We start from the raw sequence: 22383 nt of genomic DNA on the forward strand, positions 1-22383 counted from the left end.
ATAAAACTTTTGGGGGGAAAAAATAAAACTTATTCTCGTAAGATTTTTGTCTTTTAATGTTTTTCTCATAACATTAGGTATTTTAAAATACATCTTTTGTTGAAAATTCTTTTTTCGCGTAGGATAAACCCGTGAGCTGCAACATCTCGTTTGTAAGGAGGTCCCACACAAAAGATACAAGAAACATGCAATCCAAAATACCTTTTATTCTCGAAATATTTTGTCTTTTTCTCAAAAACTACAACTGTTTTTCAAGTAACTTTACATTTTAAAAAAATCCCATAATATTCTGACATTTTCTCCAAAAATAGGCCTTTTTTCCTACATAAAATTGTCTTTTTTTCTCTCAAAAACTATTTTCTTGTTCTTCACGATAAATGCCCATGCAAAATTACACTCTACAAGTCACGTGGGGATCCTTCAGCGGTTTTGTCGTGGAGCGAATCCTCTGGGGAGGTCTGGACCAGCGTGGCGCCGATTCGCAACGCGTTCCCTTGCGCTGGCAGCCCAACCGGCCTTAAATGGGGAGCGGCCAAACCCCAAAAGTGCGTTGGAGTGCAGGGCGAGGTCAGTGGCTTTCATGAGGACGGAGGTCTGAGAAAGTGACAGTAGACAGACTGGTTCTTTATCTCTATCCGGAACTTACTTGACGAGAGGAAATGTAGTTTATATTCAATACAGAGTAGTGTACTTCAAATGAATATAAATAAAATGAAACGAAACTTTGATATTTTGCTATTACTTTATTTCAGAGGCAGATATGTCCACTATGTGTCCTTTTTCACCTCAAACGTCCTCATATTAAACTCTGATCCTGGATTAGGTCGGCCTGTCTGCACACTGGTCGCGCCCCTAAATTGATTCTTCACGCCGATAAAAAGGTTTTCACTTGGGCTCCAGGCACCAATGTGTTCATTTACAACATTTGCAGCAAAAGGACTTTAGCCTCATTCACACGTACACAACAAGTACAGGCTTGATTTTTGCAGATTTAAAAAAAACATAAAAAAATGTGTACTTTCAGAAATAAGTCAGAAAGTAATGAGTTTTATACCTATATATATATAAATATAGGTATAAAAACTACCTATATATATATATATAGGTAAAAAACTACCTATATATATATAGGTATAAAAACTACCTATATATATATATATATATATAGGTATAAAAACTACCTATATCTATCTATATATATATATATATATATATATATATATATATATATATATATATATAGGTATAAAACTCATTACTTTCTGACTTATTTCTGAAAGTACAAATTTTTTTTTTTAATATTACAATAATATTCCTATTATATTGTTTGTTTTTTTGTGTTTCTTTTTGTGGGGCTTAGTTCTTACAAAATGATACAGATGTATGATGCATTTTCTCGTAATATCTCTGCATTTCTTTTAAAAAAATATTTGATTTTCTTCGTGGAAACCTGTCTGCCTTTTTTTTCTTGAAAATATTTTTAAAATGTAAATCTATCTATCTATCTATCTATCTATCTATCTATCTATCTATCTATCTATCTATCTATCTATCTATCTATCTATCTATCTATCTATCTATCTATCTATCTATCTATCTATCTATAAATATGCATGTATAATTGAATTGTTTAAAATATAAGTGTTTTACGTTTTTTACTATTGTTGATTTGAATGTGACACACTTGACTTGACAATATCACAATCATTTAAGACTTTTAAAAAAGTTTACATTGGGGTATTGTCATGAAAAAACTACTTTACAAGCGTTTTTGGCTTTTCTTAGTTGCTGTTTTTTTTTTTTTTTTTTTAAATGAGCTACAACGTCTGAAACAGCACTAGCTAAGGTTAGCTCTTACTGTGAGTAGAAGTTACTGTTAAACAGGAATGATATCGCAATCATTTGAGACTTTTTCCCAAAAGTTTACGTTGCACCATTATGATGAAAAAACTACAAGCATTCTTTGCTTCCTCCTTTTTTAAAATGTATTTATTTATTTTTTTTTTTTAAACGAGCTAAAATATCTGAAACAACAGTAGCTCGGGCTAGCTCTTACTGCTAGCATGTCCTCTCTGTGATCCCGCAAGGGAGCTACACTCAACAGGAGGGTCCTTTTTATTAGCTAAAATATTATTTTTTCTAAATTCCTCGCTTTTTCCTGCAGCTTAGCAGGATAAGCGTGGTATGTCGGACTCTTGATTTAACCTACTTAATAGCGAGAACATTCTTCTTACCAGTAAATCCTCGTCTTGGGCGCTCCGAGCAGGTGAAAACAAACATTGGGATTACTCTGGTTGGTTGCTACTGTCGGCTTCCGAGCTGCTCAACTCTTGACCAAATGCTGACAAAACTTGTCTTCTTCTTGCTTCAATTCAACATAACCCCTTTCCTCCCTGCCCCCTCTCTGACGTCCTGCTCAGGTTTCCCACCAGGCCAAGACCCCCTTCGTCCCTCTTGATCCCCCTCCTCTTGAGGCAGAGCTCAAATATGAGAGAGACAGCAATGAAAAGGTCCACCGGTGTGATTTATGACCCCACGCCGTCATAGGATACCAACAAGGGGATGGTTCCTGCTACCCGAAACCCTGGAGCCAAAGTCAGGTTTAAACTTTCACCCAATCATGGTGGTATCTCCCACGTTTGAAAAAAAACCCCCAAAAAATCTCTGCTGACCATCTGAACCGTTGCGCTCACCAGGTGTGATCCATCTGTCGGATTTTAGGGGGGAAATTCTGACGCAAGTGCATGTGCAAGCGTTCCCATCGTACCTTGGACTCACTTGTCAGTTATTTGGTCTGCTTCTTATCAAGCACATAGGTCAAGACCTGGTTATGTACCTTGAATAGCATTTTTTTAAAACTTTTATCTTAACTTTTAGTTGAAATCCTCCTCATTGCCATTCAAACATTCCAAAGGAATGTGACATTAAAGACATGACCAAAAAGCCCCAATGTAATTATGTTTAATGTTATGTTTAATATTTAATCTCAGGATCTATGGAAAATGGTTGTTGCATCCAACAAAAGTTGAAATGTTCCAAAATCATCTCAACCCACGTTTCCACCAAGTGGTTTGGTTCAGTTCGGTTGGCTACGGAACGGTTTGGTGAGGGTGTGAATCCTGATTCGACACAATGAATGGGTGGCGTGGGGAAAAACTGAGTGGTGTAGATGTAGGGGTGACAACTTCCAGACCCTTTTTTTAATGACTTTCTTGACATACCTTTATGACTTTTTTTGTCATATCTTTGCAACTTTTTTCTTGTAACGTCACAACTTTTTTTGTCGTATTAAAACTTTTTTCCATCCATTCATACATTTTCTGTACTGCGTATCCTCACTAGGGTCAGGGGTGAGCTGGAGCCTATCCTAGCTGACTCTGGGCGAGAGGCAGGGTACAACCTGAACTGGTCGCCAGCCAATCGCAGGGCACATATAAACAAACAACCATCCGCACTCACATTCACACTTAGAGTCATCAATTAACCTACCATGGATGTTTTTGGAATGTGGGAGGAAACCCGCGAGGTACCCGAAGAAAACCCACGCAGGCACAGGGAGAACATGCAAACTCCACACAGGCGAGGCCAGATTTGAACCCCGGTCCTCAGAACTGTGAGGCAGATGTGCTAACCAGTCGCCCATCGTGTTAAAATTAAACATAGGCTAGAAGTAAATTCTCCAATAAATTTAAGATTCTTAATTCATGTATACAACAGTATGAAAAATAAACATATAAAGGCTTAACTATTTAAACATTTTATGAACGTCCAGCATCATTAGTTTGTCGTCTGTTCAGGAAATGAATGATGAAGATAAATGCAACTATAACAGTTCTAACAGAATTATTATACATTGTACTATGAAAACACTAATGACAATTTTTATAGCTTTGTCAAAAGCATATCGCTAGCCATAATATCTGCCAGCCAGAAGCTGAGCTGCACTTTGTTTGTTCATGGAGTACACATGAACCTAGAGTGCGATGCAGGTACACTTTCTGCCCCTCACCTAGAAGCTTCATCAGGCCATAAAATACTAATACATGTACCATTACACCCATATTTGGGGGAAATTGTGGGAATTTTTGCAATGGAAACGCTGTAAAATTACGAAGTGTACCCAACTGAAGTGAGCCCTACTTCTTGACAAAGTAGATCGGACTTTGTTTGTCTCGAAAATCCTCTGAAATCCTTGTTTCCAACATCAGTGTTGTGTACATACTGGCTAGAAGGAGGCCAACAATCGAGGATGCCCAACAACTTCAACAAAATGGTACAAAAGCAGGAGCAGGTGGACTATCTTGAGTCCTTTTGCAAAACTGTGACCACAACTAAAATGAGCCCAACTTGGTGGAAACGTGGCTTAGTTACTAAGTAGGACCACCACAGATCGAACTTGATTCACCCAGAAAATCTTTCAATGTGTCCGGTGATCACCTGCATCCTCCTTTTCCCAAAACTTCCAAACTGGGAGGTAATTTTTTTTTTATATTGATCATGTCACGTCAAGTGCCTGTCTCTAACATATCCACTTCACGGATCAAACTACTGGACTTGTTCTTGTTTGTTAAGGGCCTTCTCAAGTTGGATCTTCCCAACTGGTCTCTCAGCCATTGGACTATTCTTAAAAGTCCAGTGTCCCTGAAGCCATGAAGTCGACATAGACATTCCCGGTCTGCTGCAGCTACCGATGCAGAAGAACTAGGCCAGATTTGACACACTTCATGAGTAATACTAACCCTGACACACATTATGATGACTCCTCAGAGAATGGAGGGCAAGAAAAACCCTGTGACGAGATGCATGTGTGCAGTTTGAAGCAAGTTGGACTTAGGTAAACTGAGGTGTAGGCTGTGAAGTAGCACCAAAAAGTGGAAGTGACAACTGGATTACACAGGCTTTTCTCATTAGAATCATCATAATTGGGCCAGGTAGTGGGTTTTCTGACACCCTGTGGAGGTTGTGCGTGAATGAAAACCCACATCAGCAGCCTGGAGAAGTTTGTTGTGAACTTTGACGACTTTTCAGAGTGTTTCTGTTCCCTCCATCTTTGCTTGCTCAGCACTGCCCGGATCCTGTCCATCCCTGCAATTATACGACGGGAATTGTCCTCTGCCAGCTGGTGTCTTGTTTATTTTGAGGCAGCAGACACTAGACGAAGAAGGAGGTGGAGGTGAAAGAAGCCAAACCCAAAACATGAGCATATGTTTAAAACTTGTCCTGTGAACCTAAAACAGGATGTCACACTGCAGGCCCTCTGGTCACTGAGGCTGACACAAAAGTCTAATTGTCTTGCTGCTGCTGCTTTTGGGAAAAGACGGAAGGAGGATGGTGTTTTCTGTCCTTAAAACAAACAAATGTGTCTGGGAGAGTACAAATCCAGATGCTTAGACCCTTAAAAGTACGCAAAGAAAACAAATGATACTTTGTTGGCATTTTAAATCAGTTCCCAGGTACCTGTTTTTTCTGCTTTACAGTTCATTTACATCATGATATGTAACTGGAAATGGGAACACTCGTACAAATTGTCAGTTTATTAAAACAAAATGATGCCTATTTAATGTGAATGTACGGATAATACTACCACGAAGGATGCTGTATATCGGGGTATTGATATTTTGTCCTTGGAAATTTCCTAAAACTTCTTTATGACATCTTTACACATGGATATTAAGTACAGGAACAATCCTATTCTTAAGCTTATGATTATTTTCATGAATGGCATTTTGTTACTGTCTATTTTTGTCTTTTCATATGCAACTTCCTGTCCAAAGGTGTTCCCAAGGCCTGGTACTAAGTCACCTTCTATGAGATTACCAATAACAACCAGAGAAACAGTCGAAATGAGTCATTATTTGCATTTATTTGCCGTGTACACGATACACATCTCTTTGGAATAAAAATAGAAGTCTTTCATGTACATCCATCTAAAAAAAAAATAGACATTTCGTAAACATGCAACCAAATGCAAAAATAGGTCCAGTTGAAGGAGTGTGCCTGGGAGATGAGAAATACAGGGCAAAGCTATCAAGGCTTCAAATCATGACATTAATTTATCACATTAATCACAGGTGAGACGCTTGGTCTAACTCCCAGCATACCTTGGAAGACCCCCGCGTCTGCGTTCCAGCTGGCCAAGCCACAGAAGTGACCTTTTGTGAAGACAGTCAGTGATGGATGAAGTGAGGTAGAATCTGTGGTTTATCTTAGAGGCTTTACCGCCGCATGCAGGTCATCACTGAACAGCTGACATCTTGACTCTCTTTAGATTTAAGCCCCTTTCACACCAGACTGTGGCCATCAAAGCCATGCGCACAGTATCAATGTGGAATGAGGAGGCGATTTAAAGTCGATCCGCGAATTTGCACTGGCCACGTCACTTTTGTGTCGAAAGCAATCGCCGTCGTCCCAGATGCCGGCATTGAGGTCACGATGCATCTAATTTTCTGAATGTGCACTTCTGTCTGAAAGGGACAGGCGAGTAAGTGCCCCCTCTAACTGTTACGCCTTTGGCAATGTTAAAAGGGATTTTGAGTAGTTACTATAACATATTGGAAGCTTATTTGAAGAAACGGTCTGGTATTTTTTTCACAGGTTGCCAGTAATCCTTAGTGGTAATCAATGATGTCACAAGCAATTATCAGGGCAGTGTATATAAAAATCCACTCTTTCTTTCCAGTTCAGTACATTAACAACCCCACAGGGGTGTCTTGCATGTTAGTTCCAACGCCTGCGTTTAAAAAATAAACAAATAATAATAATGTAACACACACACAGGTAAAACCGAGACATTTGCAAATGAGGTACTCACAGTTCACTTCACGCAGCATTTTCCACTAATTCAGCTCACTAATTTAGGTTTGTGGTGTCATGACTAATAGACAATTATAGCTACGTGTATGTGCCCGAAAAAACCAATGCAAAATAAAGTTCTGATCAGGACTGTGTATCTGGAATTAGTCCATCTGCAGATGAGGTTTCCATGAGATCCATAAATAGTTTGTCAGGAGTCATTTGGTAAAACAGTTTTCCAAGAAGCAACCACCAAAGTTCTGAATTAAATGATGTGCCAAAGAGCACTACTGTGCAGAGTCCTACAATGGAGAACAGTCCTCTGGATCAAATCAAAGACTCTTTAGGTCCCTCGTGGGCGGTGTTGTTGCAATCGCAGAGCCATTTGATGACCCGAGCGTTCTCTCAATATGACGAAAGTAATTTGGAATAACAGTTTTCCAAGAAGTAATAACCAAAGTAATGATGTAAGTTGTGTCATCTGGATCAAACTGTGGACTCTCTGGGTCCCTCGCAAGTGGCATTTTTGCACCCGTAGAGCCACTTGATGACTCGAGCGTTCCTCTCGATGATGGACACGCCGCTGGGGGGCTGCTCAGTCAGCTCCTCCTGAAACAACCCATCTCCGGAGTGGCGAGAGAACTCACTGGGCTCTGTGCCGCCATCTCCTGCGATGCTGCGCAGAGCCAGCGAAAGGGTGTCTATGGAGCTGGCGCCGGAAAGGAAGTTCTCCCGGCCGAGACGGTCGATCAAGTCCACGTCCAGGCCACAAAAGTCAAAGAACTGCTCCTGCTCGGACCAGGCTACAGAGCAGCGAAGATGCAGCTCTGATTTAGAACGCTGCAACCCCCCGAACTTACTCCTGCGCAATGAATGCGATGGTGATGCCCGTCTCCACGGGTCGTTGTCATCCATGCTGTCGTCAGTGGTACCTTTAGATCCATCATTGGTCTGTTCTAGTGTAGAGCTCAACCCTGGGCTGGAGACAGACCCCGGGCTAGGTACCTGGTCTGTTTTGCTAGACCTCCTGCTTCCCGGCCCACCGTCTGTTGTATCCTTATCGTTAGACCATGACATGCGGGAGTCTCCGTCCCGTGAGGGTGCTTTCTCCTCACCTATGACCATCTTGTGGACACCTCCACCACCCTTCTCCCTCATGGAGCCCTGGAAGAGGCGGCGGACGAAGCTATATCCCTTCAGCTCCACACTGCCGGTCTCTCTGTTGGGACTCTTGCAGTCTTTCTTCTGCCGGTAGATGATGAGCGAGTCAGGTCTCAGCATGCGTTTGCCGGTGCTCCTGCGTAGGACAGGTGCACTGTGCGGTGCCACCAGGTTGTTAAATCCCGTTCTGGGGCTGGGCGGCTTCCCATTGAGCACATTATTATGAGCCTCAATGTTAATGGAAGTACGTTGATTTTCCTTTCTGGAGTCGTCATTTTCATTTTCATCCTGGGAGGTAAAGGATCCAGATAGAGTGGAGAAAGGAGTGCTGGATAAACAACGTGGGGGTAGTTGGGGGCTAAAGCTGCCTGGGGTGGCGAAAGCCCTGCGGGGCCGTGGAGGGGTGGCACATGGTACCAACACAGGTTCCTGTTTTGTGTTGATGACCTGCTGGCTCTTGACGTACTTGGCCTTGTCCGCCTCAAGCCTCTCCACGGCGCTAATTGCTCGACCGTGGCTCCCGCCGTCTATCTGCCGCCGCAGGTAGTCTGGACCCTTGTTGAGGAGCCGCAGAGGGGACGGGGATCCGATGGGGGTCAACGGCTTCATGATGATTCAACAGGATAGGAAAGTCATCCAAACTCTTGCCTCTTTTTGGTGTTGTCGGCCCTTCAACACGTGAGTTTCATTCCCGGAGACTGGAAGGTAACAGTTGAGGAAACCACAGTGTTTGCATTTTGTGTCTTTTTTTTCAGAGGGGGGTAATCTTAGCGCTTAGGCTAATTGATATTCAGTATTTACACAGTCTTTTGGATAGGCGGGCGGCCTTTTTTGTCAGAGAGCACTCCCAAACGAGACACTCCCTGGCCACAGCGCAGCCGAAATAGCAGGCGGGGTGCTCTTTGAAAAAGCAGCTTCTTTTCCTCCCCCACGTTTTCCCCCCGCTGATCCTCCCGGCAACTTGTTTGCATGCGACACCGGGGTACTCAGCACGTCAACTGACAGACGGGCCGACGTCCTTCGCGGTGGCCTCACCTGTGTGGACCCTGGGAAGGCACAAGGAAAGAGAGAGGAGGAGGTTTTAGTTGTTTGAGGGAGCAGATGGCAGACGCAGCTATTGTTGCCTGCGCTTATTTAAAGCACGAGGGAGTCGCATGTCCTCAGCATGCTGCGATGTAAATCTGGCATGTCATTTATATACAATGTGTGTAACATTTGAAACACGTGGCAAACAAGTCCCAGAATAAACATGGAAAGAGATCACAGACAATTCTCCAGCAAATCATCTTAAGTTCCTGTTATAACATCAGAATCAGAATTGTTTTGAATAAGCCCCTTTCACACTGGGCCGCAAAGCTTTCTTTTCCCAGCAAGCTCACTGTCCTGTGCGTCAGGTACCGATGCGGGATTGCTTGGTTCTGAGGCTGAATGCCGCTTGTATGTAAGGGCCTGTGACCAGAATGTGAAGTTTAACACCCGAGACTCATCACTCTTTGCGTTGAAAGTGATTTTCGCCATCTGTAGCGTCTGTCACATTAATGGTAACTTGCTGCAAATCCATGTCTGTATTAAATTCCCATAGCTGTTGCGGCTTCACACATTCAGATAATTACATGGGTAGCATGGGTGTGTGTGTGCGTGTGTGTGGGGGGTGGGGGGGGGGGGGGGGGGTGAGCATGCTTTAAGCATTAACTTTAACCCACCCCATATCCCGCATTGATACCTTTCATACAGGACAAGCTGGGAAAGTTATCTTAGATTGCCTGTATGGAAATGTCTCCAGACTCCAATTATCGAAATGTGCAAAACTACAACAAATGTGTGAACACGCAGTACAGACATAGAAATGTCCTTCTTCATCAAGTTCTGTCTGAAAGGCAACTTTTTCAGCCTATTTTACCTGCTTGCTGTCCTGTTTGTAAGCTACTGATGCGGGACAGGACGGGACGGAACAGATTAATAGTTTGTTAGGTGCTACTGGAACCCGATTGCTTCATTGAACAACATCTGCCTACTCCTAGAGAATACCCAGTGGTGGAGTCCATGACCATTCCTATGTAATTTTTTAAAGTAGTACCACAGAAGACTTCAACAGGCTGGAGTACTGCTTAAATAATAATTAGCAGCAATAAATATTTCACAGTGCTAGTTAATGAGCTCTGTGTTGAAATGACAAAATCACACCAAACTTAGCAGGGAGACACTCCAGGCTGAGTGAAACATCTTTAATAATGACTCATGTTTATTACTGGCATATTTAGGGATAGCATAGCATGTGTCTGTATTTAGTTTGAGTGTGGCCACGAATGCATTGGAGGGACAATGTGATGTCTGCTAATAGACACGCAACGTTTGCTGTCTGGCTAGTCCTGTACCAAATCTTATTTTAGTTTTTCCTACGGGGGCGAAACAATGGATATGATATCGTCAAGGTTTCAAAAGTAACCAGTCAGTCAGTGGTTAGCTATTTCAAAATGTATACTTTTTTTTACATTTGTATGAAAAAAAATTACGTTAAAAATGTAACTTAAAATAAGGCCTGTAATTATCCATCCATCCACCCATCCATTTTCTGTACCGCTTATCATGGCGCCTATCCCAGCTATCTTCGGGCAAGTGGGAGGGGTACTCCCCTGAACAGGTCGCCAGCCAATCGCAGGGCACACTCACATTCACACCTACGGGCAATTTAGAGTCTTCAATCAACCTACCACGCATGTTTTTAGGATGTGGGAGTAAACCGGAGTACCCGGTGAAAACCCACACAGGCACGGGGAGAACATAAAAACTCCACAGAGATTTGAATCCCGGTCCTCAGAACCGTTCCACCGGCCTGTAACTAAAATACTTAATGTAACCTTTTTTTAAATGCCTGCTTGTTTTCTTTCATGTTTTCTCAATTCCAGACCATCTAATCTACACTTCAGTGGGCCAACCTTTCCACTTTCACGTGACCTTTTACCTCCTCCAGCTTCTACATCACAAACGACGTAGGGTATAAATCCTCAGAGGGCTAAAAACCTGCTGGTTACATTTTTTTTCCAGATGTCAGGCTGCCAGCCCTGGGAAAGTCCTTGTTTAGGAGCGGGAAAAAGGTATTGAAAGAGCAAGAAGCAATGAAAATCTGATTTGTTTCTTTGTCAAGATAATTATTTCCCGCTGATGTGCTCAACTGACACTAACAACATGGCTGTGAACAGAGTGGAACTAGTCTACAAAAGTACAGTCAGTATTGCCAAATTAGCAACTTGTCCAACCCCTCAAGATACTATTATACAAAAAAGCGACCAGAGAGTTAAATTCCCGTTAAAAAACAGTCAACACGATGGGGATCAATTTCACGTTGTTTTATATATAATAGGAAAGGATGCCTCTGAAAGGCAATTGCAGTCAATCGCGCTAAACATTGCCAAAGACATGGTGCCTCAGTAAGCCTCTGTAATATTAGTCGTTCTTTGCAGAAGATAAAGAATATATGCCTGTACGTATTATTGTACTGTATTATCTGTTTACTTTTGTTGCTTTGTGTTTAAATATCCGTTGCTTAAAGAGTTATAACACAGCAACATTGATGCTATTCGCTAGTCCGTCTACGACGTTTCACATTGTACGTTTGCATGAAGCTGGTGGAAATTTATTACATTGTTTTTTAAAATACAAAACTTGTAATTCTCTTTGTTTAATTTTTTGATTGACAGTAAACCTCAACGTGGATTGGCATTAAACAGCTTGAAGCCTCTTTTTTTTTAAGAATTGGTCATTCTGACAAACTGCTGCTTGTTGTGAAGTGAGTTGAGTTCACTGCCAACATACAATGCTCGCAAGTCAAAGCAGAGAATCGGCCTTGTTTTGAACAATGTAATTGCCATTTGTTTTTCGATAAGCAGAGGTGGGGAGTTAGGGGGGACTAAATAAAAAAAAAATGTTTTTTTAAATTTAGATTTCACTTTCAGGCACTGAAGACAAAGACAAACCCTAAAGAGCAACAAAATGTCTCTTCAAACGTTGTGCAAGTGCATTTTAATCTCCATCCCGCCCGCTCTGCCAGGCGGGATGGCCCTCGCCCGGCGGGGGTTTGGAGGCTTAGCGGGGCGACCCCATGCTGGCTAAAGCAGAACCAGATGTTTGGTGTCGCGCCACATGGAGACGCTCTGTGCGGACCTGATGGCTTGAACGCTGCTTTTTAATCACAGCTGAAAATTAATTGCTGCTCTTGTGTAACCAATGAGGTAAACAGTAACAAAATGAAAGCGGATATATTATGTAAAATTGATTTTTTAATAGCTTGTGTACAAATAGTTGGGTCCCTGGAGAACCTGCCCACCCATCAAGTGTCACATTAAACAAGTAAATCTTTTACTATGTGCCCATTTCCCAAAATGTGTCAGTAAGAGATCCTTTCTTAATCTCCCCCCGGGCCCCCCGTGATATCACAACTGTGAAAATTTATATAATCCCACCTCTACACTGACTTTCTCTGCCAATAACTTGGAAGCTTGGCTGGGCGAAGATCTGCCATTTTTAAGCAACGGTTGCACTGTACGATCTGAAAAACTCATGTCAAAGCCAAAAGGAAAGCAGAGCTGCATTGTTAGCACAGAGTCGCATTAGCTAATAACATGATTAACCGGCAAATGTTTGGCTAAATTGTCGACATGGGTGCAGGGTTTTTGTTTTTGTTGTTGCGTCTGCTGCTTGGCGATGAAGTGTTGCCTCCACCAGGGAAAATACAAATGATGCTTTTACCGCCTTTGCAGTTTGCACTCACTTTGTTTCGACTCAATGATGGATGCATGCATTAGCAGCAGCCAACAGCCTAACACATTCGATTGCGATAGCGAATATCTTCTACACTAAATGAATTGAAGAAATGCTGCCTCCAAGTGTGAAAATGATTTTATTGTCTTTTCAGATGCCGCTCCCCCCCCCCCCCCCCCCCACACACACACACTTTGGGCTCACCTTCCATAAGTAGAATTGTCAACCTAGTCACAACCCCATTGCTATGCCCCAGGTTGTCATGGTAATGACATTATGTAACAGTGGAGTAAACATTTTAGTTTCTCCACCCATGACATAATTAGCTGAGAGGCCAAAGACTCAAAGCCATTTAAAACAACTACACTGCCTGAAATACTGTCAGAGGCACTATCATGCTTCATGTATAAACAGTGGGAAGTGCTTTTTTTGTATTTTGAAAAATGCACATTATGTCTCCTTCAATCTTAACACACCTATTTGGAAATTAACCCTTTACTGGGAACCATATTGGGTAAAATCACATCCGATTAGGATTTTATCGACAAATAATATATAGTAATATAGTTCTGCATCACAGGTAATATTTTTTTAAGAAAGAAAAATTGTAATCGTATAAGATGGAAGAAGAAAAACGTTCATATAATGATGACAATAAAGTTGTATTTTTGAAAAGATCTAACAGACATGCTAATGAGACACCTGAAAACTGTTTGAAAATGTGAAAATAAATGCGTAATATGTCACAAGGCGTGTCCAAAGGAAAGCATCTGTCCTCAGGACAGTAACGTCTCCATGTGGTAAACACAAGATAAGAGCGTACTGGACCACCTTTGTGAAAGCGTTCAACACTACTCACATGTGAAATTCATCTTGAGACACACTTGAGCTAACATCTGGCGCCGCCGCTTACGTGATCAAACGTCCATTCAGACGTGTCGCCTGTGTGACAGACGGTACAGCCAAAGAGGCACAATCCATGTGCTGTGTGCTCATAAACCTCCTACTGTATAAATACACATCCATCCCCCCCAAAAAAGCCCCTTTTATGGAGAAAAGTTACATTTTTCTGGAAAAATAGGCTTTAAAAGTCAAAGTGTGATGTCAGCAAATCTCACCAGACTTCAACTCAGTAGACATCAAAATAACTTGTAATGCTTTTTCTTTAGCTTTTTAAAAGTTTTTTTGACACCATCACAGAAGAGACAGTGCCTGCCACACAGGAAATGCTCTGGCATTTATTGTCAAAACCTTTTTATTTTTAAGATTTACTAATTTTCTTACATAAATGTATGTTTTAATAGTGTTTAATAATTAAACACATATAGGACTTTTTAAATTATTGATTTTTTTAATTATTAAAAACAGGTTTTCATTAAAAGATAATGTATCTTTAAATCATTAGAAGTCTATTTTTAAATTCAAAAGATATATTGTATAGCTATATTAATACATATGTTTTTATTTTTAAAATATGTTTTAAATTTTCAGCAATATATTTTAATTAAGAAACATATATATATATGAAAACATTTTTAATTAATGCATATAATTAACCTCGTAATTTTTTAAGTGATATTTTTACATTAACAAAAAACGTAAATTGTAAATATTTAATTTTATTTATTAATTGGTCAGTTGTCATTACGTACGTACTCTACATTAAATAAAACATACACAAATTTATTTGTTATTTTAATTGTATAAGGTTTTAAAATTTTAAATGTTTCCATTTATCATTTGTTTTTAGAATTGTTTATGATAATATATAGTCATAATACATCCTGCAAGTGTCCCTAGGTCCCCTTGAAAGATCCTATATAAATTAGAATATTATTTTTATTACAATACACAACACAATTGCAGCAAGCCCTATAAAATCCCACTAGGTGACAGGCTTGTGAGTAGTTTTACTGTATTTTAGTTTTATTATAGTGTTTAACTTATTTTACGCCTGTCCAGCAGTTAAAACGTGACTTAAAGCATCATCTTAAGAGCTATAAAAGCTTTTATGAGAGCGCCGAACAAAGGCATTTACTTTACATTGTTTATTATTTTCAATTTGACGCCTGTGTTGTAAACAAAGCCGTGCTTTGTTGGCATTATTAATGGGGCACAACAAGTCGTCCTGGCTGCTCAGCCTTATTAGTCAAGGAGGGGCAACACGGCTGCCATAAAGCATAAAAGACATCAACCACTGTCCCCCCCACTCCCTCAAAAGACAAAGAAAGTAGACAATAGTGTAAATCTTTTGGGTATTATCGCGTCTGAGCTGCTGGAGGTTGCTAATGACTTTCTCTGGCGGACACCCCCCACCTCACCCTTGAGACCATCCCTAAGCACAAAATGGACAACAAGGGCTTTTAACTGGCTGCTTTTGTCATTCAAAGAAAGACAAGAGTACTGGAGACAGGCCGCAACCGCAGACTGACGAGGGCCACGAGATAGGAGGCCTGAAGTGCCCCCCCCCCCCCCCCCCCCCCTAAAACAAAACAAAACACCATTATATCCGAGCTGAATGCTCAAAAATGTCACCTGCCTCCTCCATGGATATGAAATTCACGACCATTATCCCCATTGGAAAGTATTGGAACTTGAAATCATCAAACTGTGGTTATCAAAACAGTTTTAGTAAAATCATATGTAGATAAGTGAGGAAAAGTGTGAGGATAGCCACGGAACAGGAAATGGAACATAGGGTAGGGTCAGACTGCGCAGTATAATTTCATTCATTGTTTATCATATGCATACACAAATTTGTTTGGCAAATGTAACTACACTACACATTTTTTTAATTTTAGTTTCTGAAAACCTGAGCCAACTATCAACATGGATATCGCGATACTAGCCCTCTATCTACTTGGTGTTAATTTGATACCAAGTATCAGCAGTATCAGAGTTAACAATTTTTATTATCCTTATTCATTGTTTAAAAATATCAGCATTGGAGTTGGAGATACTTGCCCTTCATGAACTTTGTATTGCAGGACAGTATTAGAATTAGTTACCTTATTATGCATCAGCTATTACTTAAATACTTTATTGATATCGATATCAGGATGTTTTCTTGGTATCATATCGATTCCAAATTATAGAGTACTGCATTTAGCAACTTGATGATCCAAGTTTAGTCACCTTACTTATTTAAATAAAACAAATAAATAAATACAAATACATTTTAAAAAAGCAGTATTGGTATCAGTATAGCGATACTGGCCATTACGAACTTCCATCGATTTATCTAATCTATAATACCCATATCTATTTGGTATCATATCGATACTAAATCTTGTAGTACTGCACACCACTGCACTAGATTATTTTTTAGAGCGAACAGTGTAGTTTTAGCTGTATGAGTGTTTAAAAAAAATAATAAAAAATGTTTTGCCTGAAGATTTTTGACACGTGACTCCATTTTCTTAGCCGACTACATCACATGACTCAGCAAGTGGACATAGCAGTTTTTCATTGGAGGCTGTACTCGATGAACCCCATCAAACGCTGTCCCACTCTGCGGCTAGAGAATCGATAGTGGCCCATTTAAAGTGGGCAGCAGCCCAGCAGGGGGGCGAAGGTGGGGGGTGGGTGTTTGAGTGTTTGAGTGGAGGGTCTGGGGGGGGGGGCGACCTCACGTTTGGGGACACGACACAGTTAGAGCAAACAGCCCGCTCACCAATCCTCACAAGTGCTTGCTAACCTTTTGACTGCGTGCGGCCATTTGAGTCGTCGTCACGCGTTTAGTCAACACATGGAACCTGAATCTCCTTAAACGCGACAGTGTTGTCAGTCATCGGGGCAGCTTTGCTTTTGAAGACGCCAAAACCCAGGGTTCGCAGGTGGCCGATTTGACACCTCACACTTCTTTAGCGGCCCTCTTAGCACTTCGTTAAAGAGCACATCTGCCCGGCAGAGGGGAAAGAAGGCAACATCTGGACCTCTCCCAGATGCCAAGCTTCTCCACTGCTGACACCTTAATGAGACTCGACAGTAAAGTGAGAGGAAATACTGTCAGAGATGCTTTCAAGCAACATACCTTTAACTTAAACTTGAGTATAAGAAGAAGAACTGATACTTTTACTCCGTTACATTGAACTACATTCCACCTGCTTAATCTGTTATTGCTTGTGCGATTTATTCTACCTCGGGCACTCTCTGTCACATGACTTCATTTCACCAGTCCAACGTAAACACCGGTGACGGTTGACTCCATTTCACCAATCAAGCTGAGCCATGCAGTCACATGACCACACACAAAGTCTCAGCTGCCCACGCAAAAGCAAAGTTTTCAAAGCTCTCATGTACGAGGCATGACGGCAACAATGGCAGAAACAACGGTGCGCGACTCGCAATCAGAAAAGGCACAACACCCATGGCCTCAAATTCAATCTCTGTTAACCTTACATGTTACAAAAAAGAACAGCGATGTCATGCACTGTCATCTGTGTCTGTCTAAAAATGTTCATATTTCAGTCTACAAGAACTCCCTCCACTTTGAACTTGAGGAAATGTCATCTCTGACTGATGAGTCTATTGCACTGTTTCACGAGTGTACACAAAAAGTTGATTCAAGAGCATTTCTTGTGGCGGATTTTGCCCTAATTTATGTTATTTTATAAAGATTTCATTTGTTATTGAATTGGTTAAAGAGTTACTGTTGGCCAATACAGCAAGTTGCACATTCCTATTTTATATTTTTGTCTATTAGCTGTTCATGCTCTTATTGAAGAAATAATAATTCAGAAGTTACCCACCAGTTACTCAGAACTTGAGTATTTTTTTTTAAATTAATACTTACTCATCACTAACTATCTGGGGGAGTACTTTTTAGTTTTAGTTAAGTCATCTACTAATGCCTGGATAAGACTACAAGAAAAATTTGGTCTCCCACGATTACACGATGTCAGACAACTGCCATAAAATCCTGCCGTGTCTCGGTCAGAACACTGGGAAAACTACACAAAATACAGTATATTACGGTATCACCTTATCACTTTATCACGTCCTTTACGATCATTAAGTAAACTTGTCAAATCAAGCTGTTGGGGGAGGCGGGACTGGAAAACGTGTTCACGCTACCGGATACAACCATTACCATGTTGCTGGTTTGGATTGCGGCAATGTTTTGTGATGGAAAAAAGAACAAAAGATGAAAAAATGTGTGTGGTGTCATCCCTGGGTGCTCCGGAGAGGGCACAGTTTGAGCTGTTTATTCTCCAAAGATAGCGTGAGGTAATGTTCGCATACTTTTAATACGGCTAGCAACCAGGCAACATAATGTTATGTACCTAGCAAGATAGCTAGCTAGTCCTTGCACTAACGTGTGTACGTAAACATTATGCTGCTGTTGTGTCGATACATATGCTAACGTTTTGTAAACTTCGGTTTGTGCGCAGGAATAAAAGTTGACAATGGGGACCAAGGCAGGCAACGCACCGTTGCAAAACGCAGTGCTATCGGTTCGACGTAAAGGTGCTATCTTGGAGTGTGTATGTCACACTACACGGAAGATATCCAAAAATCAAACATGCGCGACTTTATTTTTGCATCGTAGGTCTATCTAGATTCATAGTGCCAAATCGTTGATCATGGATTACGTCACACAACAAGGAGTTTTGTCGTTCCCAACAAAATATGTCGGGCCCAATCTGGAAAATTCTTCTCTATAGCACATTGAGCCAATAACGGGGCTAAAATCTTGTAGTCTGATCCAGGCATTACGTAACAGTACTCTTGAGTACAATTTTTGGCTACTCCACCCACTTCTCACTATAGGATATGTCACTGTGGGACTGAGTATGTTTTGGAATTTTTGGAGTTTGTCCATTATTTCTAGTCATTTATGTTGTGCAAGGAGTCTTTTATCCTTAATACCAGGTGAGGAACAATCGCATGACATTACTTTTCAAACTTCAAGCGAGAATCCCTGAAAACCTTCTCAGTTTAACGTAATTTCTGTTGTTGTTTTTCTGGCTAGCTGCCACACGTGCTTAGCCGTTAACCTCTGCTGAACCTGCCAGCTGTCTCGTCTCATTACAAGTCGGCCGACCTGCTTCCCGACAAACACGCCCGGCAGACCCTCCTCCTCCTGCTCCTGTCGGAATCACACGTCAACATCCGGCTCGGGCCTCGCGACGTCGTCACGGTTGAGCGGAGTGCCGTGATGAGACCCGGCGACTGCTCGGAGGATGTGAGTGCGCCCGTTCACAGCTGTCAGCTATACACAAGGGATGGAGATGTGTCAGGTCCGCTTTTGATGATTTGAGAGCCGGGCGTAAATAATAGATGCAATCATGAGTCCGTGGAGGCTGCTGATGTAACCGTGATGAGAGCGATGATGACGGTTGAGTCGACGCGCTTCCAAAGTTAGACGTTAACATCTGAGGCAGATCTTGACGTCTGCGAAGCACAGGAACGAGCAGCTTGCGCTGATTTTTCCACTGCACACAACCAACACTCGGTTCGGTAAAACAAAGTAACGGCAATCAACTCATTCTGATGCCGTAACTTTGCACAAACTAAATGAACAGGGGCGTGCAAATGTCAATCATTAACTTTTGCAAGTTCAATTAATTCATGGTCTGAGGTGGTCGACACTCAGTTCATTAAAACAAAGTAACGACAAGCAACTCATCCTGACAGTAAACCGGCACTTTTCCGAAAAAAAAAAGAAAAAAGAACAGGGGCATGTATGCATCAGCTAAAACACTGTTGACACTTGGTTTATTAAAATAAAGTAACTAAGTAACGCAGTACTTTTCTGCTGTTAAAATGAACAGTGCGCATCAATCATGAGCTTAAAATATTAAGTTCATGATCTAATCCTGTGACCATTCGGTTCATTAAAACAAACTACTCTAAAGACAACCATTTTTGTACTGATTAGGTTTTAATTCCGCACTTATGTAAAAGAAAATGAATAGGGCAATATGCATGTCAGTCTTTAAATAAAAAAGGTACTTTCATGAACCAAGGTTGTCGAGACTTTGTTCATTAAAACTTTGTTTTTCTCAAACTTTGTAGTATAATGACAAACTTTTTACACAAACCTAATGATGAACTAAAAATAATTACATTCAATCTAAAAGGTTGGCAAATTTTGGTTCAATAAAACAAAACAATGACTTCCATTTCGTCCTGATTGTGGTGTAACATTGCACTTCTTCACAAACGAAATTACCAGGGGAGAGCGCACTTCAATCGTGAGCTAAAAAACTATGCTCTTAGCCCAAGGTTGTCGACACTTGTTTCATGAAAAGAAAGTAACGGCAATCATTTCTTCTTGACTGTGCTGTAATGCCGCACTTTTCTGCAAAATTAATTGAGCATGAGTGTGTGCGAATCAGTCATTAGCCAAAAACTGAAGTTCAGGATACAAGATTGTCTGTGGCTCATTAAAACAAAGTTACAGCAAACGTTCTGTCCTGACTGTTGTAACTGCACTTTTACGCAAATACATTTAACAGGGGCTTGAGGGGCAATCATGAACTAAAGAATGACGTTTATCATTCATGGTTCTTGACACTGACTTCATTAAAACAACGTAACAACAATCGTCTGGACTTGACTGAGTTGTAACTATTTAATGCTATTTCACAAAAGCAAACATCGCGGTTTGTGCATTAGTTATTAGCTAAAAAATATAATTCATTATCCAAAGTTCTCAATACTTGGTTGATTAAAACTAAGTAACAACACTCATTGGCCAAGCTTATTTGTTGTCATTTATCACTTTTTGAGAATACACTGCTAGAAATGACATAAACAAACACACATACTAACATTAGCTTCGCTGTGCATTAGCTCTGGACACTGCCTTATACTCCAAAGTCTTCACTTTGCTGCAACGTTCAATTTTCTTGCTGCCCTTAATTTCCTCTTGCATAAAATTCAAGTAAATACAGGCTCGTTCCAACTGATGCGTTCAATGCTGCGTGGTTTTTACATAACGTTTAATGGTACCACCCCAGGACAGGTTCCCTTAACGCTACAGTGACACAAGCAGCATTAACAAAAGTATTAGGCTGCACCGTTCAATAACTTAAGCTCAGATGACCCAATAGTTGAGCCCAACGTAGAGGCGTTTTTTTTACCTTTTTTTTTTTTTTTTTTTGGCCTCCCTGTGACAAAGTTCCCAGAGTGTACAGCAGCACAATGGTCCAACAAAAACAGGGTGACAGCGAGCAATAAAGTCAAATTAGATGGTAGGAAGAGTCCACATCTGACGTCTCAAAGCAGCTGCTGCTCAGGCCGTGGATGCAGAGCTTGCTTGACGGTTGGGGGGTGATGATGTCATTAATGGGGGTACGTTGCCCATCTAATTAGAAAGATTCACAACATACTGTAACTGGAGGGGGGTCTTTACATGCAGAACTTTGCAGAAAGATTAAACGGCACGCTCTTTGAAGGTGATGTTTATGAGGCGCGGCTCCGAGGTGAACACATGCCCGTGATAAGAAACATATGCGCTGACTGATGTGGAACAATCAATCAGATCGTTACCTCCACCAAGGAGTTTGCAGCGTTGCACGAGAACCACATGACCCTTGATCAACTGCTACGTTGCCAGGAAATGGCTCAATCTTTATTTTATATGTATTTTTTTGTCTTGATGCATACAAGTTTTTTAACGCTGCGTGTGAGTGTGGCAACCCTTTCTGAAGCGCAAACATATAAAATAAAATAAAAAACAACAACAAAATCAACAAAAAACACAAAAAATGCACTTTTTATTCTTTATTATTTAAAGCTATACATTTAAATATAAATATGCCTCAATATACAAAATAGTAATAAAAATAAAATAAATGTTGAAATACAAATTCTAAATTAGAATATAAAAACTGATTTTAAAATACAAATATTCAAATGCAATAAAATAAAACTGCTTCAAGTTTAAATAAAACAATTTAACCTTTTTTTAAATAAATAAAAACAACAAATGTCCAAACTTTATGACCAAAAATTTCAATATTTATATTTGTGGGTTTTTTTTCCTAGAGTGAATCCATGACCCAGTTTTTGGAAATTTGTATTTTGCTAACATCCTTATTCAATAAAATATATTATTTTTATAATACATTTTTAAAAATATGAATATGTTTGTATTATTTAATAATCAAATAAGATAATGAATCCTAATGACACATTTCATTCATATGCAGGAAGTGTTTACAATTCAGTTGTTACTTGAAAGAAAAAAGAAATGAGAGATGAAATGAAATACAAAAATAGAAAATATATACAGTATTTTCAGTAAATATTTAGATTAATTTATCATTTAATTGTAGATTTAATATAGCTTTTTATTAAATCAAATCAAATCTAAAGGCCCCAAACTAATTCCAATTTATGTTTTATTGTTGATCTAACAACCATTATTTTATTTGTAATTATCATCACTACAATTTTTTTTTGTAAATAGTGCATGAATTTGAATGGTAAAATTCTGTACAATGGTGGAAGTGTGTCTCTACAAAAGGTTTTTAAAAGCCTAAAAAAATAATAAAAAAAAAACCAAACTAATTAAACATTTTAAAAATTACTAATTGTTAAGCAATGCTTTTTTTTTTGCATGAGCAGGTAACTTTCTGGTTCACTAAAAATGGCACAAGACGAGGGGATCATACCATTTTTTATTTTAGGGCAGAGGGGCACGACTCAATGATTGGTTAG

General features: G+C 40.3%; 1 protein-coding gene and 1 long non-coding RNA gene across 5 annotated transcripts in view; both read right to left on the minus strand.

Annotated features, from left to right (window-relative positions):
• Positions 1–186: 186 nt before the first annotated feature.
• LOC133479589 (uncharacterized) lies at positions 187–4670 on the minus strand. The gene is made up of 2 exons (XR_009789014.1): positions 2235–4670; positions 187–594 (listed from the first exon to the last, which is right to left on the minus strand). It is a non-coding gene; the product is annotated as an uncharacterized LOC133479589 (long non-coding RNA).
• A 1174-nt stretch (positions 4671–5844) lies between these two features.
• The window catches only part of fam110d (family with sequence similarity 110 member D), a 35478-nt gene continuing 18939 nt past the window's right edge, over positions 5845–22383 (minus strand). For 3 of the 4 annotated variants that reach the window (XM_061777444.1, XM_061777441.1, XM_061777440.1), the window contains one exon: positions 5845–8999. In XM_061777444.1, the coding sequence (XP_061633428.1) occupies positions 7279–8562 (1284 nt within the window). In that variant the 5' untranslated portion in view covers positions 8563–8999 and the 3' untranslated portion in view covers positions 5845–7278. Of the gene's footprint in view, positions 9000–16408; positions 17471–22383 lie in introns of those variants that run through there. The other variant, XM_061777442.1, reaches the window with a different exon arrangement.

Source organism: Phyllopteryx taeniolatus, chromosome 6 (assembly GCF_024500385.1).
Source record: "Phyllopteryx taeniolatus isolate TA_2022b chromosome 6, UOR_Ptae_1.2, whole genome shotgun sequence".
In the NCBI taxonomy this organism is placed as follows: domain Eukaryota; kingdom Metazoa; phylum Chordata; class Actinopteri; order Syngnathiformes; family Syngnathidae; genus Phyllopteryx; species Phyllopteryx taeniolatus.